The 18323-nt window shown below is 45.4% G+C and overlaps 1 protein-coding gene across 3 annotated transcripts in view; it reads right to left on the bottom strand.

Moving 5' to 3' along the window:
- CD80 (CD80 molecule) overlaps positions 1–18322 on the bottom strand; it is a 34233-nt gene extending 15911 nt beyond the window's left edge. Inside the window, exons 1-3 of one of the 3 annotated variants that reach the window (XM_069554484.1) lie at positions 18106–18322; positions 12518–12804; positions 2730–3056 (exon numbers count right to left, since the gene is read on the bottom strand). In XM_069554484.1, coding sequence (XP_069410585.1) covers positions 2730–3056; positions 12518–12804; positions 18106–18209 — 718 coding nt within the window. In that variant the 5' untranslated portion in view covers positions 18210–18322. Of the gene's footprint in view, positions 1–2729; positions 3057–12517; positions 12838–14124; positions 16222–18105 lie in introns of those variants that run through there. The other 2 variants (XM_069554475.1, XM_069554464.1) reach the window with 2 other exon arrangements.
- Position 18323: the final 1 nt, after the last annotated feature.

Below are 18323 nucleotides of genomic sequence, written 5' to 3' on the forward strand. Positions count from 1 at the left end.
AGGATCGTATTGAAAATCATCTTTTCAAGGTCTGCCTGGACTTAGAACAGCCTAAGCTCTGTCTTCTATTCCTTCTGTAAGATGATCTGTTCAGAGTAGCAGCTCCAAAGGTTTTGCAAGACTGAACCACCGAAGAATTACTCTTTTGTATCTCGTTTCAATCAGTTAACCCAAGTTTTCACCACTCTTAATGGGTACAGTAAGAATATCCTACTAGGAAAGGAAAAGGTGCACACGTTTTAGAAAGGTACAAATTTGTTAACCTAGTTAATATGTTGGGAGAAGGCCATGGCACTCCACTCTTCCACTCTTCCCTGGAAAATCCCATGGATGAAGGAGCCTGGTGGGCTGCAGTCCATGGGGTCACTAAGAGTCAGACACGACTGAGCGACTTCACTTTCACTTTTCACTTTCATGCATTGGAGAAGGACATGGCAACCCACTCCAGTGTTCTTGCCTGGAGAATCCCAGGGACCGGGGAACCTGGTGGGTTGCTGTCTATGGGGTCGCACAGAGTCAGACACGACTGAAGCGACTTAGCAGCAGCAGCAGTTAATGTTAACTAGTATAGCTAGTGCCTCAACTGTGCTGCTTGCTGCAGGTTTTCATTGGTCGTGCAGCACCTTTGAGGAACTAGCTATCCCGCTTCATGATACTATGCTGTTATTGTATCCTTCGGCAATGTAGAGAAATCTTCCTGTCCCAGTTAGCCTGAGACTTTCCCAGTATTAATACCCGAAGTCTCATGTCCAGTGAAACTCCTCAGTCCTTGGCAGACTGGGACAGTTGGTCACCTTGGCCAAATGAGCATTTACTTAATTTCTTGCTTCTCAGACTATAATCCTTAGCAGCAGTACAGGCATCACCAGGGAGCTTGTCAGAAGTGCCAGACCTGCTGAACAAGGTCCCCAAGTCACAGGCACCTTATCATTTGAGAAGCACCGTTCTAATTGATTCAACTGGGAATACCAGAATTGGTTCTGGGTCTAATTAAGCAGTATTTCCCCTTTTGTCTTCCCTTGTCTGATTTTGGCGCCGCATCCCCGTTTGAGGCCATGTTAGCCTCAAACAGCACTCTCCCTGTTAGCCCTTTAGCTGCGTTGGTCTCCAACTATAACCTGCTACTAAGGCCTGGCCTCCCTGAAACTCTGCCTCTTCTCTCGTTCTTGGATCTTCTTCTTTATCTTTCTGTCAAAATGTACATGTTCTGAGTCTGTTTCTCTCTGGATATTCTGTTAAAGGACCGACTATGTCTCTAACGTAATTAACTGATACAGGCTAATATGTCTGTGATGACATCTCCACCCAGGTAACATATTTTCATCTTTAATAGGGATCCTGGAGGGAGGGGGAGGGCTTCCCAGGTGGCTCAGTGATAAATAATCCGCCAGCAATGCAAGAGATGTGGATTCAGTCTCTGGGTTGGGAAGATCCCTGAAGAAGGAAATGGCAACCCACTCCAGTATTCTTGCCTGGGAAATGCCATGGACAGAGGAGCCTGGTGGGCTACAGTCCATGGGGTTGCAGAGTCAGACATGACTTACCAGCTGAGGACACATACATGAGGGGAGAATAGTGCTGAAACTAGTAGGAGAGGCTGTAATAGTGGGAATTGGAGGAATCCATGCAGCTCTAAGTTTTGGAGGAGATCGGCTTCTCAGAGCCCCTCACATCCCACCACATGATCATGGATATTTGTTCTCTCCATGGATAGGGAGTACACAGAGTGAAGTTTAAGATAATCCTGTGTAAATTTGGCTTACTTCCTAAGCTTTAGGTATGATCTGGGTGTTACACAACTAAAAATTCAATATGGCTGAAGACCAAAAGCAGGGAAGAACAGTGAAGAGCTCACTAAGGATCCTCTTAAGCTAACTGTTATCAAGGTTAATTCTTACCTTTTGTTAAAAGGTTTTGTTTCCACTAAAGGCTCAAGTGCCCAGAAAGAAAAAGAAATGTGTTTGAGTTTCAAGTATGAAGGAATGGCCCAGGGCTGCCACTTATCAATGAGGGTTCAGGACATATCAGTGTCCTCTAGCAGGATTACCTGTGATTAAGTCAAGGCTGGTTCCTACCCTACCTTTCACAGTTTTCTAACATCTAACTTTGCAGGAATGACCGTTAGATGAGAGCTTCAAATATGCAGTAAATATAATAGTAAAAGACATTCAAATACTACTTGAAAAATATTTATGCCTGTGCAGCTTTTATACCCTTCAATATACTTTACGAGAATATATTACTGGATCTAGTGCAGTTAACAGTACAACTATGTTATGTATTAGTCGCTCAGTCGTGTCCGACTTTTAGCGACCCCATGGACTGTAGCCCGCCAGGCTCCTTTGTCCATGGGATTCTCCAGGCAAGACTGCTGGAGTGGGTTGCCATTTCCTTCTCTAAAAAACAAACAAAAAAAACAGTACAACTACATCAAATCAAATGTGTTCCTTTATGATTCAGAAGGTGCTTCAGGTCATGAGAGTGCTCCATGGTGGCTGTCATGAGCTTGGACTGTCAAAGTGCAAGAAATGCAACTAACAGATATTTCTAGGACATCCTGAGAAAACAAATTACGATTTACTGTAAAACTAGAGACTCAGTCCTAAGAAATGAAGTGAGATAGACCCCTCTGGTAAAATTTCCACTTAAACCAATAGGAGTGTGTCTTTAAGGACATCAAAGACATACTCCTATCAATGGCTTATTGAAAATCAGAAAGTTCCACTGACCTCTGATCATCAACTTCACTGAAGTCAGGTGCTCCACTTTATAAGTCCCTTTCAAATCAGGCTTCTGAATAACACAGGTGTAGGTGCCACTGTCTGACAGGCGCAGAGCCAGGATCACAATTCGGGGGTTGTTGTTGATGTCAGTGATGGTACGGTTCTCGTATTCAGACCACACCTGCACTTTTCCAAGCAGGATGGCCAGCACCATCTTACTGTCCTTTTGCCAGTAGATCCGAAGGCTTGCCAGTTCTTCAGTGGTCGTGTTGTAATCACAGGATAGCACTACTGTTTCTTTCACTCTTTTGGTCACGCTCTTTGGGGTGATGCCTATGGAGAGGCAAACAAAACAAGATTTTGTATCTATTAAATGTAAGATACCTGCACAAGCAGGAATTCAGAGTTGGCAGTAACAGAATTTTCAGAGTGTTGTGTTTAGTGTCGAAGCAGGATTGGACAGAGTGTTCAGTTTGATTTTTTGTTTGTTTGTTTTGTTTTGGTCCCTAGTGCATTTTTTTCTCCATTTAAACAATCATGATTAAAACAATAACATAGATTTTACCATCTTAACCATTTTAAAATGTACAGCTCAGTAGCATCCAGTATCTTCACATTTTTGTGAAACAGATTTTCCATGCTGTATGCATTAAACTGCTGCCCCTTGTCCCTCCCTTCAGCCCCCTGGTAACCACCACTCAACTTTATGTTTCTATGAACTTTACTACTTTAGATTCCGAATCATACAGTATTTGTCTTTTTGTGACTGGTTTATTCCACTCTGGCATAATGCCCTCAAGGTTCCTCCATGTTTTACGTGTATCAGAATTCCTTCCCTTTTTAAGGAGTGATAATGATGAAGGAAATGGCAACCCACTCCAGTACCTTTGCCCGGAAAATCCCATGTATGGAGGAGCCAGTAGGCTACAGTCCATGGGGTCGCAAAGAGTCGGACACGACTGAGCGACTTCACTTTCACTTTCAATGATGTTAATGGGATGCCCTGGTGGCTCAGATAGTAAAGCATCTGCCCGCAAGGCGGTAGACCCAGGTTCGATCCCCGGGTCAGGAAGATCCCCTGGAGAAGGAAATGGCAACCCACTCCAGTACTCTTGCCTAGAAAATCCCATGGATGGAGGAGCCGGTAGGCTACAGTCCATGGGGTCGCAAAGAGTCGGACATGACTGAGCGACTTCACTGACTCACTCATGAGTCATGACGTTAATGACTAAATATTCCACTGTATGTGTTAATATATGCCACACTTCCTCTACCCATTTGTCTGTCCATGGACAATGAGACAGAAGTTACACTAGTCCCAAAAGAAGAAGGACTTTAGGAGACCCCAGCACATGAATGCCAGCTACTGGTGAGACAGTTTTCTCAGTCCCATGGGGACAGAGAGGTCATAGTTAAGGAATGTGAGGTTTTGAAGGAATTTCCCTGGTCATTCATTTTGGTGGTCTTATTTTATAGACGAGAAAACTACGCACAGGAAAGGAAACTGCTCCAGTTTTGCAGAGAACTTTTTGGATCACTCTCCTTATTTATTTGTTTCCCTCACTTGAGACCCACTCCTAGGATAGGTAAGCCAGCACTGCCTGCTCTGAGCCCGGTCCCATCTTCCAGGCCCAGCTAGACCCATGACTTCAGACTGAAATGACTGTCCTCATCTCCATGTGACAAGACCTCAGTTACACCTCCAGACCATTTCTGCCCTCTCTATCTACTGAAACATATGGCTACCGTATCTTTATCTTCCTTGGCTATCTGCAATCCAAATAGCCGGTCCCCTACAAACTAACTTTGCAAGAAGGTCCCCATTTAAAACATTTGCCCATTTCCCATCAGCATATCACAGAAATTTCAGCATCCAAACTTCATATTTTTGTTAGCTCCTAAGCACTGGGGAAACAGTGGAAATGGTGTCAGATTTTATTTTTTTGGGCTCCAGAATCACTGCAGATGGTGACTGCAGCCATGAAATTAAAAGACGCTTACTTCTTGGAAGAAAAGTTATGACCAACCTAGATAGCATACTCAAAAGCAGAGACATTACTTTGCCAACTAAGGTCCGTCGAGTCAAGGCTATGATTTTTCCTGTGGTCATGTATGGATGTGAGAGTTGGACTGTGAAGAAGGCTGAGTGCCGAAGAATTGATGCTTTTGAACTGTGGTGTTGGAGAAGACTCTTGAGAGTCCCTTGGACTCTCAAGGAGATCCAGCCAGTCCATTCTGAAGGAGATCAGCCCTGGGATTTCTTTGGAAGGAATGATGCTAAAGCTGAAACTCCAGTACTTTGGCCACCTCATGAGAAGAGTTGACTCATTGGAAAAATCTCTGATGCTGGGAGGGATTGGGGGCAGGAGGAGAAGGGGACGACCAAGGATGAGATGGCTGGATGGCATCACGGACTCGATGGATGTGAGTCTGAGTGAACTCCGGGAGATGGTGATGAACAGGGAGGCTTGGCGTGCTGCGATTCATGGGGTTGCAAAGTCAGACACGACGGAGAGACTGAACTGAACTGAAAGCACTCATCAGTAGCACCAAAATCCCTGAAAGACTGTATTTTCTTTTTTTTTTGCTTAGAAAGCATAGTAACTTTTCCCATGCTGTGTTTGACCTAAAAGCAGAGTCCCTCCAAAACCCCAGCACTTTCACAACTGGCCAGCCCCGAAGGCCCCCAGTGCTGACATCCTCCCTTCCGTATCCTCCAGAGCCACACAGAACCCCCCGGGAGGCCCCCATCTCGCTAGGAGTGGGATCTCATTTCCAGGCCTGCTCTCCCTGAACAGCAGAGTCACGAGACACCAGCCCGTCTCCACCTCCCCGGCCATCCTTCCGGCTGACAACAGACTGGATGTGGCCCCACTGCAGCGTTTTAGAAGAGAGTTTTGTGATTGCGGGTATTTTCACAGCAGTGTGAGGTACCTTCGATTGATCCAGGGCACTTTTTGCAGCAATTGTGCTGAACATTGCCAGCCCTAGATTTAGGGAATATAACTGAAAAGAGGAAATAAATGAAAAGGTATACTTTGTTGTTGTTGTTCACTTGCCCAGTCATCTCCAACTCTTAGTGACCCCATGGACTGCAACGTGCCGGGCCTCCCTGTCCCTCACCATCTCCCAAAGATTCCCCAAGTTCATGTCCATTGCATCAGTGATGCCATCCAGCCATCTCATGCTCTGACGGCTCTTCTCCCTCTTCTCCTTCTGCCCTTAATCTTTCCCAGCATCAGGGACTTTTCCAGTGAGTGGGCTGTTCACATCAGAGGACCAAAATACTGGAGCTTCAGCTTTAGCATCAGTCCCTCCAAAGTGTACTCAGGGTTGATCTCCCTTAAGATTAACTGGTTTGAACTCCAAGGGACTTTCAGGAGTCCCTTTATATTTTAGGAGAGCATAAAATAGCTAAATAATCCAAACTCTCTTTTAAAAAAAGATACGACTGAAACAAAACGGTATGTAGAAGGATTCCTATTCACTTGGGTTCTAATCCCAGCTCAGCCACTTACTGATTAACCTGTTTCCTCATCTGTAAAATGGTATGATGCCAACCTCTCAGGATGATTGAAAACTTAAATTCAAATTAAATGGTATAAGTGGAAAAGTCCCCTAGTACCCAGCACGTCTTCCATAAGGGTTTCCTTTCCTCTTTCTCCTTCCTCTCACCCCTCACTCATACCCTCTGGTCTCTCACTCCGGGGTTATGGCAGACACATGGAACACTAGTCTTGCTATGGGCCAGACAGACCCCATGACAGAAAGCAACTCAGTCATCTGGGGTCCTAAATAACTGAGTGCTTCCTGTGCTCTGTTGGTTCCCACCCAAAACGAATCCAGGATTTCTAATTTTGACATGTGGTGACATTAGCAGAAAGAAATCTTAACTGAAACTGATCTGAAAGTTTTCTTCACTGAAAATTTCAATGATGGTTCTTAAGGAGTTTTTGTCCAGCCATCTGAGGAGAAGTGTGGGTGTTTGTGTAAAGGTCAACAGCAAACCATCAATGGGCTCTTCGATGTTCCTATGTGAGATCCCCTTACCAGACTCTGGTGCTGAGGAAGAACCAGACTGAAATGAGGAACCAAAAATCTTCTGGGCAATTCCCGCCAGGACCTGGCTTTCAGACTCAGGGACTCCAGTACACATGGTTACAAGAAAACAGTTGAATGATTCTGAAGGGTTGTGTCTGCTTCAGTGGTTCTGGAGGGGAGAAGCAGGTCTCAGCATTACTGCCTGCAATGTTGGATTCTGAGCTTGCTTTGCCGTCTTACAAATGGCCTAGCAGCACCTACCTGATAATGTGGGTTGAGGTTTCTGTGAGGGAATGTAGGTAAAACCTGACCCAGTACTGGGCACATGATCAGGACCGTTGCCTTTCCCAGACTTCCACACAGCTCCATCCCTTGCTTCCTTCAGGGAAGATGTCCCCTTGTGGTGAGCCTTCTCTGACTCTCCCCAACCAGCACCATCCTCATGCCCCTTTTGAGTCAATTGCCCTGATTTATTTCTCTCTTGAGCTTGTCCAGCTGCTACATATCAGCTGGAGTTACTTTGGGGGTCATGAGAGCAGGGACTTTATCTGTTTTGTTTATTGTCATATCTGCAGAACTAGGGCCTGGCCCAGAGCAGGTGCTCCCTAAGTACTTGCTGAATGCCTGGCTAGGCCTTAGGAGATGGGATTTGATTCTACCTGCTGTGTATTAGACTCATAACCTTTGATTAACCTCCTTGGGCCTCAGGTATAATTTGTACAAAATGGTCATAATACTATCTCCCCAACTTACTTCCCGTAATTACCACAGGTCACATGACACCCAAATGTAAAGTGTTTTATGAACCGTAAAAGCTATACAGTTGTTTTTTTCCCCCATGGGGTTGTTTCTCAGGCGCAGCACCTCCTGTGCCTCCTGCGTTGAGTCACGCCCAGGATGGGGCCAGAGTCACTGTGGTAACTGGCTGACACTTGCACTGAGTCACCGCCCCCAACCAGCACACGGTGCCCATTGTCACCGCTGCCCATCTGTGAGGGGGAGGAGGAGGGACAGCAGAGATAGAAGGCAACCTTGCCCATCTCTCGCAAGTCTGTGTGCAAACCGCTCCCCACCCCCCCGCAGGGCACTCTGGGTGCACTTCAGAACCCCTGCCTTTCCTGACCCCTCTGCCTGCCTCCTGCCCTGATCACAGCAGCTCCCCACTGATAACTTGCCAAGAGAGGGAGCTTTCTGCCAGCAAGTGCAGAGTACGCTAGTTTTCGACAGATAATGTACCTCTCAGAACTCAAAATACAATGGAATATTATTTAACCAGAACAGGTGTGAGGCACTGTTACTGCAACAGAGATGAACCTTAAAAACGTTGTGCTAAATGAAAGAAGCCAGACACAAAGGCCACATATTATATAGCTCCATTTGACAGAAATGTTCAGAGGCAAATTCATGAAGACAGATTAATGGCTACCAAGAGGTGGGGTAGAGGGAACGGAGAGGGACAGCTAATGGGTTTGGAGTTTCATTTCAGAGTGATGGAAATCTTCCGAAATTATAGTGGCGATGGTTTCACTTCTTTGTGATTATACTACAAACCACTGAATCACACACTTCAAAATGGTAAATTTTATGTCTTTGCAAGAAAAACAACCATAAACCCATGCGGGACAGTTGGGAGATATGACAAGAAACTTTAATGTTTAGCTTTAAAGAAATAAAAACCCAGTCTAGGAAGCCATGAGTCTCCCCTGGTCCCTCCAAAGAAGGGGAAGGCAGTGTGGACAGAGGACTGCCCACAGCACCCCTTCCTTATAGGTGAACCCCAGTAGTGGTCAGCAGGGCAGCACCAACACTTCTAAAGGAGAAAAAATCAGGTGCCCATAGCACCTTAGATACCATGTGCTCTTGTGTATCTCGCTGAGGAATGTGGTGTGCTTTTTAAATAAAGGTTTTCCCTGACTCTAAAAGAAACACACATTCAATTTGGAAAGAATGAAAAATAAAGAAAAACATAATAATCACCTATAATCTCACCATTTGGAGGTTTAATGGTCTGTGTGACCTTTAACACAATGGAAGTGACCTTTTGGGACTCTTCTAAGTGCTTTTGATCAAGTGATCCAGCATCCACAGGGCTGGTGTGGGCCCTGGGCTAGGTGCTGGGCACATGAGGGTGTGCTAAAGGTCCAGCAGCTGACAAATTTACCCTGGTGACCTGATTTATGCACTGCTCCCAACTTTCCTCTACAGACCCGGACTGTATGCTCTTTGTAAATCTGATCCTTACTTGTGTGTCTCTCTCCAAAATGCTTGGGGACTTGAACAGCTGGTACCACAGCAGTCATAGCAAGAAGCGTGGCTTTGGGGACGCCTTGGCCAGCGGCATGCAGACAGAACATGGCGACAGGGAAGAGGCCCTGTTTACTGTGGCACTCTGGGGCCCTTTTTCCCTCTAGCTCAGTGTTCCTCAGGCTATAGATTTCCAGGCCAACACCTTTCCTGAATTCCTGGCCTACTCCTACCTAAGGTCTCTCCCCTCTCCTTAGGGCTGTGTCTCCCTGAGAGGACCCTAGCTCTGAGGAAAAGGTACCCATATCAGACAACCACCAGTTTCTGGAGCACATGAGTCCAGTGCTCCTCCCTCTGCAGACCAAACCAGCAGTGAAACAGGAGCCCTGCTGATGCTGCCCTGTGCAGGAAAGAGGTCCCCCTGTCCTGGGTAGCAGCGGGTGGGGACAGGTGCAAGTGTAGCTTTCCTGCACAGGGGAGAAGGGGGGTGCAAATCCCCAGCCCTGAACAAAGTCCTCCCTGATTGCACTGACTGCTCTGAAAGCCATTCTTCATGCTTTGGCAACACTGTCTTTTTCTTTTTTTGTATAATGTATCTTTTACTACTAAACCTAAAGGACTGTGGACCAGCAGCATCAATATCACCTGGCTGATTGTTAGAAATACAGATTTGCTGGCCCCTCCCCAAAGCCCATCTAAGCAGAAACTGCAGTTTAAGAAATACAGATATGGCCTTTATCTTTTACAGCACTTTTAAAGTTCACAGCAAAATGAACATAAAGTACGGACAGTACCCATGTACCCCAGCTCCCATGGGTGCAGCCTCCCCCACTTTCAACATCCCACACCAGAGTGGTACCTTTGTGACAATCAGTGAAGTTACACTGACACATCACTATCACCCAGAGTCCTCAGTTTATGTTATACATCATTCCTGGTGCTGTACATCCTAGTGGGTTTTGACAACTGTGTAATGACATGCATCTACCATTACAGTATCATACCCAGTATTTTCACTGCTCTAAACATCCCCTGTGCTACAGGGAACTCTGCTCAATATTCTGTAATAACCTAAATGGCAAAAGGATTTGAAAAAGAATAGACACGTGTATATGTATAACTGACTCACTCTGCTGTACACCTGAAACTAACACAATATTGTTAATCAACTGTACTCCAACATAAAATAAAAGTTTTTTAAAAATCCCCTGTTCTAGAAGCTGCTTTTTAAAGAGTCCTCCAGGTGATTGGTATGTATAATAAAAGTGTGAGCAGCCGTGGCAGAGACTGTGTCACTCCCCTGCTTAAAATCCTTCCATGGCCTTCCAGTCCCCCAAATAACTTCCAGATCCCTGGCCTTCGAGCCCGTAGAGTCTGGTCTCTGTCTCCCTGCTGCCCCAACACTGCCCACCTTCACTTCTTTGCTCCTCCATGTCCCTCACATGCTGCTCCTTCCAGCTTCACCCAGCTCACTCTCACCACCCTCCCCTCTGGCAGGGAAACACCGTGTTTCTTGGTCATACATTTATTTGAGTGATTGATTCATCTTCGTCTTCATGCTAATGACTGTAAATTCCATGAAGGCAAAAGCCAAGTCAATTTTGCTAACAGCTTGTCCCCAGGACCAAGAAGTGTCTTGTACATAAGAAAGGCTCAGCGTTTGTTGAATACACAAATGATTAAACCAGAAAATGAGTCCCCCACCCGCTGAGTCATCCTCATCTTTGTGCATTTGTCTGTGCTATGGCTCTGCCCAAGTTCTGCTGCTGCGATCCCCATCCTCCACCATAAAGCCTGCCCGCCTTTCCCAGGTCAGGGGCGCTTACAGTCAGAGCCAGGCACTTCTCTGCTTTTCACTTGCCTGCGATTAATTACTTTTGCCTTCTCCAGCTAACATACTCAAATCTCTCTTTGAGAGCAGGAATCTGAGGCTCAGTTTTTCAAGGTTCATCTTTTACACAGTAGGTGTTCAGACAAAAGAAGCTCATGGTTCCTTTGTTGACCCAGTAGAACAACAATAAAATCTGGCTGTAACTGTATAACAAGGTGCTTTCCAAAATACCTTTCTTTAGCTCAAAGTTCATTTTTTTCTATTTGCCTCTGATTTTTGTGGTATAATCGCTAAAGCCTTAGTTTTAATTTTCTTTTTATGCTTTCTCTCTTTTTTATTGTTTCTTTCTTTCTCCTCACCCCACCTCCACCTCTCTCTTTCTTTCTCTCAGACACACACACACACACACACACACACACACACACGCTTGCACACACACCACATTTCTAGGAAGCCTGTAAATTTACTTTTAAATCTTTTAAAGCTCATTTAGACTCCCCAGAAGACTCTAGATTGGGAATGCTGCCTTTAGCTACCCAGAAAAAAAATTGTAACTGTTGGAAATATTACTGTCAAATATGTGCAAAATCTGATGCATAAATTGCAAAACTTGAATCATGGTTCTCTTGCTTCAGCAAGTGTAAAATAGCAATTTCAGGACAGAAAATGTATAAATACCTGCATTGTAGTCATCTTTTTGCTACTGTGCCCATCCCCATCTGTTCCCGCCACCCCCCACCCCAACCCGCAAAGTCATTCTGGGTGATGGCTGCAGTTTAAGCAAGCAGAGCTTAAGACAAGATCCTTTGATATTTGGTTCTTTGAAGACTAGGAAACTGTGCAGGAGGCAAAACCTCCTCTTTATTTTGAGGAAACCAGGTGGTATGCTGCTCAGCAGAAAAGCAGATCTTTTATTTGTTCTGCCTTCTAAAAAAGAGTCAGAGCTACCCTGTCAGCAGAATCAGCACCACCCTTCTCAACAGTCCCCCAAATTCAGCACCTGAGCTGGAAAAGGGCTCCAGAAGTCAAAATAACCTTTGTAGGATGCACTTGAAATACCTTTGTAGTAAGTTAAAAGTAACTCAAAATATGATTTGTACTAAATCTGATACTACCTAATGTCAGATGCCAGCATTGACAAAGGGCATTGGCACCTAAAGCATAAAAGTAAATATTAAGAGAAAATTTTAATTTGAAAAAGGTTGTATGTCACCACTACTTTCTTTTCCCCCTTCAACTTGGAAAGATCATGACTGTCCAGTTTTAGAAGCAGAGGCTGTTAGCTGTGTTGTCTCATGGAAATGTAGCTTGGGAAGCAGAGCCCAAGGCCAGTGTGCCCTCGGTGTATCACAAAACGAAAATGAGCGTCTAGTGGAGGAGATCACAACTCTAAGCTGTCCTTCTGAACTGGCTTTTGGTTTTGCTAAAATAACACGGCCCCGCCTTTCCTTTAAGGTCTGTGCTCCTGAGCTGGCTTGGCCACTGGCTTGTTGTGTGATCGAGGACAAGTCCTTTAACCTTTTTGGACCTGTTTTCTCATCCCTAAAATGGACTGAAATACCCTGAATGTCCCTTCCCTCTTGCAGGGCGACAGAAGGAGACAGCCAGAGAACACCATGTCCTTTCTCTTCCAAACCCCCAAGTGGTGGACTCAGTCAAGTTCCTGGAAGTTGCTTACCTGAACAGAAGTGAAAAAGACCAGCAAGGACCAAGAGCTGAGAGAGCCAGAGGCATGGGCGCTTGGGCAGTAGTGTTCCCCACTTCATTGTGTGACCCATGGCTTCTGCTGGTGAGGATGGAAAACAAAAGCAAACAGTTTCAAGCCACGTGAGAGCTGGCACCTCACAGTTTACGCCAGGCAGGGCTGAAGACAATTCAGTTGCCCCCTGCACAGAGGGTTCCTCCTGTGATGTTTGCAAAACACACTGAGGAGACGCTGGTTGGAGTACCTGGGTATCCAGACTCCTAAAATTAAAAGACAGGATTTATCTTCACAACCTGAAAAGGAAAAGAAAAAAGAAAAGTCATCCAGGAAGGGAGATTGGCCCACCATGCGTTGTAAAACCTGTTAGTTTACTGCCTGAAATGAGTCAGGGACTATAATCTGAGCAACCTCTAAATCACAGCACAATCTTGAGGGAAAAACAAGACTTGACGGACATTTGAGGAAGTGACCCTGCCTTGCACATGTTCCGAGAACCAATCACCGCTCTCCTACTGCTGGGAGATGTTGAAGACTGTTAGAAACAACGAGAACTAAAGGGCCCTGGACACCAGCCAGCCAACCCATGAAAGCTCGGACCCTCTTCAGAACATATCGAGAAACATAGAGCACCAGGGAGGGCGCATTTTGTCCAAGGCAGTACTTAAGTCATGAAACCACTTCTTTCTTACTATATTAACACAGAAAAACAAATGTTTCTGTTTTTAAATGCTTCTACACAAAGACTGTGTCTTAAAGGGGTAGAGGAATTCAATCAATGGAAGAGCGTCAGTAAAAGGGGAAGAGAAAAGGCATACGGAAATCATTACTTGGTTATATTATGTACTACAATGTGAGCAAGCTGATATTTTTTTAGAGAATATATTAAACATTAGGAATGAAAATGAAAGCTGTGCTTTGATATGATCCTCTCAGATTCCAACAGAGACCCAGTTTGGGTGCTACCCAGATGTTTGGGACCCGTCTTGGGGAACCACCCCAGGCCTAGTCTGTTGGCCACATCAGATTGTCTTATCAGCCACACTGTATTTTAATCAGAATTAGCCTGGATTCACTTATTCACCAGAATTTTACTGGTTTTGGAAAACTCAGATTCAGCCTGAAAAATTAATATTTTCTACCATCTAGGGCCATAACTGATGCCCAGGCTTTGCTGGTGGCTCAGGCAGTAAAGAATCTGCCTACAATGCAGCACAGGTTCGATCCCTGAGTCGGCAAGATCCCGTAGAGAAGGAAATGGCAACCCACTCCAGAATTTTTGCCTGGAGAATCCCTTGGATGGAGGAGCCTGGCAGGTTACAGTCCATGGGGTAACAAAGAGTCAGTCACGACTGAGCGACCAACAGTTTCCACTTTCCTTTCCACCTTCTAGAGTCATAACCCTGATTATGATTCTCCAGTATGTTGGAATAAGAGACCCCCAGAAGGCCCTTTGGGGGAGAAGGATGCATCTTGGAGACATGTTTGTTTAAAAAGCAGTCAGGTTGTTGGTAACTAGATCCACCAAGCTATCCCCAAAATTAAGCTAATCCCCATATTAAGCTAACAATAAATGTACTTACTTGCCAAAGAACAATTCCCCTTGTATTAAAAACCGAAGTATGAGGCTCCACTTCTGAGATGTTCCTTTCTTGCCGTCTTCAAACTAATGGCAAGTCACTCGGTTTTTCTTCGGGTGATATTTCACAGAGGTGGCATTTCCCCTCCCAACTTCCTTTTACTTGATAGAGAACTCTGATGTTCAGAAATGTTTAAGTCCAACCAGGGGAAGAGGATAGTGTTCTCTATGTGCAATTTGAGGAAGCTCCCTCTGCTGTCCTGTTTTGTCAGTTCCCTGCAGAAGGTATCGCAGACCGCACAGCCAGTCTCCCTCACCTGCCCCAGCAATGCCTCAGGGTCAAGGGGGAGAGGAAACTGCACTGGGCCACCTGGGGGAGAGGCTAGGAAGGTGCCCCACAGTGGGAGGGGCTGCCCCATCAACTTTGGGGGTAGACAGTATTTGAGCCATAAGCCTGGCTGTTTCTGTGCTTTTTCAAGTTTCATTTCACACCCAGAATTACCCCTCCCTAGTTACAGTCATGCCACAGCAGGAGTGGGCCATCCATCCCATGGGTAGTGGAAACTTTGGGAGAGTGCCTAGCTTACAAGACCACTCTTACCTACACTCCCCCACCCCCACCATCTCTACAGAGTGGCTGGACAGTGTGTCCTACTAGCCACATGGGATAGTAACCCCAGCCAGCCTAGCCTGGCACAGTCACCCTCAGGTAAACAGTGATAGAACCAGAGGGTGAGGTGAGGAAGATTTCAGTCCTCCCCCACCAATTTCCAACCAGCCTGCTACTCCTGTGAAGAGTTCTGGAGCATTTCATGGGAAGGCAGCCAACCCACACTGGTCCAGTAGCTCTCTTTTGCACCCGTGGAAAGTGATAGCCCTTTATCTGGCCCATACCTTTCTTCATTTTCTTCTGGCACTTGAGGGCTCTCTGTTGCTGTCACATCAGATTCCCTGGGAAAGTCTGCACTCAAGCATGTGCAACTTGGAAATACGAGGGACTTAGAACCAGTGGGGCTACTCTTGATCCAAAGGGGCTGGAGGATGATGGATAACTGCTTTCCATTTTCATTACCCAGATGGGGAATTGAGAGAGACATTTCAAGAGGCTTTCCAGAAGGCCCCAGTGAGATGGAGTACCAGTTGCCTGAAGCAGAGGCCAGCATGGTGAGGCACTCTTGTATTGGCCTTTCATTCTTCCCTGTGTCAAATCACCCTGTCTTATAGCACCAGACTCACATCCCCAGTCATCTGGGGCTTTGTAACTAGCTTTGCTTTCTGGAGAAACTAGGCTTAAGGCAGGAGGGACTTCATGTGGTAGACACACAATGGCTTCCCGTCTAAAATAACAGGGTAAAGTAGAAAGGTGACTCCATTTAGAGGAAAAGAAAGCGACAGGAGATGTGACTATACATTAATGTGATAATGCACTTGGCTTTGCCCCTGAACAAAGTGATCGCTCTAAAATGGTGATTCAGGCTAGCCTCTCTCAGCCTTAGAACTGCTTCACTCTCTTCATGCAGATAAAAGCCAAGCTGAGCTAAAACTGTACCACAGGCAGGGTTGGGCTGGGCCAACTAGGGCTACTGCAAAGTCTTTGCCTATTGAGTACTCAGGGTCCAAGGTGCTAGGACAGCTTTTGTTATTGTTATTTAGGACAGCTTAGGTGCTGAGAAAACCTCTTTCCCACAGTGGACTCTTCTGTTGCCAAAAAAACAAACCCATTTTTGCATTAACAAAAATTTTCAGGAAGTTGTATCTTTTCTAACAACACTGGTTGCAATCTCAGCAATGAAGAGTCACAAGAAGCTCTGACCTCTGTTTCAGGTCAGTTCCTCTGGGCACCTACCTGGCAACCAGCACCCTGATTTCTGCCCTGGACTGTGGCTGCAATGAATTTCAGCCTCTCTGTGGAGCCTCTCTGACTCCAGTTCTCAGGTTTATTTAAATCCATCTGTATAGCCTGCACCCAGAATGGGGTGGCCAGACCTGGGCTCTAAGACTATGGTGCTCCCGAGTGATGCCACACTCTGCTAAAGCTGGTGGTAAAGGCCATCAGTGTGAGAGTGGCAATCTCTTCTTCTTTGTATGCTGTCACATTCTTTCTGATTCATGGAGATGGAAATCACCAGAGTTCTTTAAATGAAAAGAGAAGTGGACATTCAGCGCTAACTCTGATCTAAACTGAGGGCTCTTTCCCTGTTGCCCACTGCCCCTCTCCCTTCTGCATTTGGGGCTCTACTCTCTGCCTGAAAATCCTGACTTCACCATAACTTCCTGCACAGCCTTTCCCATCCTCTCTGCCCATCCAAACATCTTCCTTCCCTAAAGGGGTATTCCAAAAATCACTTCCTCAAGAATCTCTCTTTGGCTCTTCTAATCCCCATCTGCTCTTTCTCTCCTCTGAGCTCCTAATGTCTGTACCACTCCTTTGCCACATCAAGCCAGTTCCCCCAAATTTACTGAACGCCTACTGTATGCCTGGAACCGTATCATGTGCTGTGGATGCAAAGATGAACAGAATGGGAGAGAGATAAGAACAAGATGGACAGACCCTAACAAAAGGAAACAAACAATCACAGAAAAAGACCAGGGCATTCTGAGTCTGCAAGATGGTGAAAATGCCAACAAAATATTAGGGAGGTATGAGTGGAAAAATGACATGCCACGGCCAGGAATTATCTTCATTATCTTTGCACATGAGCCCAGACCTTTATTGAAATACCACATTCCATTTCAAACTAAATGTAGAAATGGATCCAGAAAAAAGTAACAAACAATAATAAGAAGGATGTTAAACTGGGTAATTCAGAGAAGAGAGCAAACAGAGGAGAACTGAGATATTTTTAAGATTGGCCAAGGGGATTGGGGGTTCTTGATAATGATCTTTCACTGCCTTGAGGTGTTCCTGTTTATTTGCTTTGAGCTTTTAATGGATGTAAATACACTTCACTTCTGTGGATGACCAAATTAGAGAAAATACTCTTAAATTAAAGCCGGGGATTCGGTTGTGTTTAAGGAAGACTTGGTTTGTGTGTGTGTGTGTGTGTGTGTGTGTGTGTGTGTGTGTGTGATGAGACTGGAAAGGGCAACTTTCAAAGGCACCGGGAGTGTCGTATTGTACTGCCTTTTCAGTCGCTTCAGCCTGTGTCCGACTCTTTGCCACCCTATGAACTGTAATGCACCAGGCTCCTCTGACCGTGGGATTCTCCGGGCAAGAATACTGGAGTGGGCTGCCATGCTTATTACTTGATCCTTTAAGAGAAGAGACAGACCATGTGTCCACGGGAGTTCTCTGCCTGAGGGTAGGGACCTGCTCTTGAATCCTGGCAACTCCATGATGATAGGACTCTGGGGGTTAAGAGTCACCACAGATTGGCTGCAATCTTCCTGCCCACACTGCCCATTAGAGCTGCTGGCAAAGTCACAAAAGCTGCCCTTTTTTCAGTTTGTGTTTCACTTTCCTTGTTCCCCCAGAAACATAGAAAGGAGCCGTCCAAAGGCTGTAGAAGGAGAGGACAGAGATGATTTTGGGGCTCTCATAATGGGTCAGTGCAGCCATCATGATATCAAGCTTGAATAAATGAAAGCTGAAGAGTCAAGTTAGCCCATGAAAGAATTTTTTATTTAATTTTATTTAAATTTAATTTACAATTTTGTGTTGGTTTCTGTCGTATGACAACTAGATTCATGATATCAAGCTTGAATAAATGAAAGCTGAAGAGTCAAGTTAGCCCATGAAAGAATTTTTAATTTAATTTTATTTAAATTTAATTTACAATTTTGTGTTGGTTTCTGAGCCAACCAGAGCTTCTGAGCCTGAGCCTTCTCTCCTGAGCCTCCATCTCCTCCCTCTATCCCACCCCTCTAGGTCATCACTGAGTGCCAGGCTGAGCCCATTAAAGACTGAACAATAGGGCATTTACTTCTTAAACACACTAAACTATTTAACCACCCTAAGAGGCACAAAGAGTTGGAAAGGACTTACCAGCTAAACATCAACAGAAGGAAGTAACCACCTTCCTTCACCCTCCCCTTCTTCTCCTTCCTCCTCAGCTTCTTCCCTTTCCTCCTCTTTCTTCTTTCTGGCATATTTTCTTGAAAAGTGAAATAGATAGCTGCCCTCTGTTTCTTAGTGAAACAGTAATCTAGGGGAAAAACAATCTGTAACCAAAGGTCATGGTCTCCTATTTCAAAAGAAGAGGG

The sequence above is a fragment of the Ovis canadensis genome, chromosome 1 (assembly GCF_042477335.2).
Source record: "Ovis canadensis isolate MfBH-ARS-UI-01 breed Bighorn chromosome 1, ARS-UI_OviCan_v2, whole genome shotgun sequence".
NCBI lineage: Eukaryota > Metazoa > Chordata > Mammalia > Artiodactyla > Bovidae > Ovis > Ovis canadensis.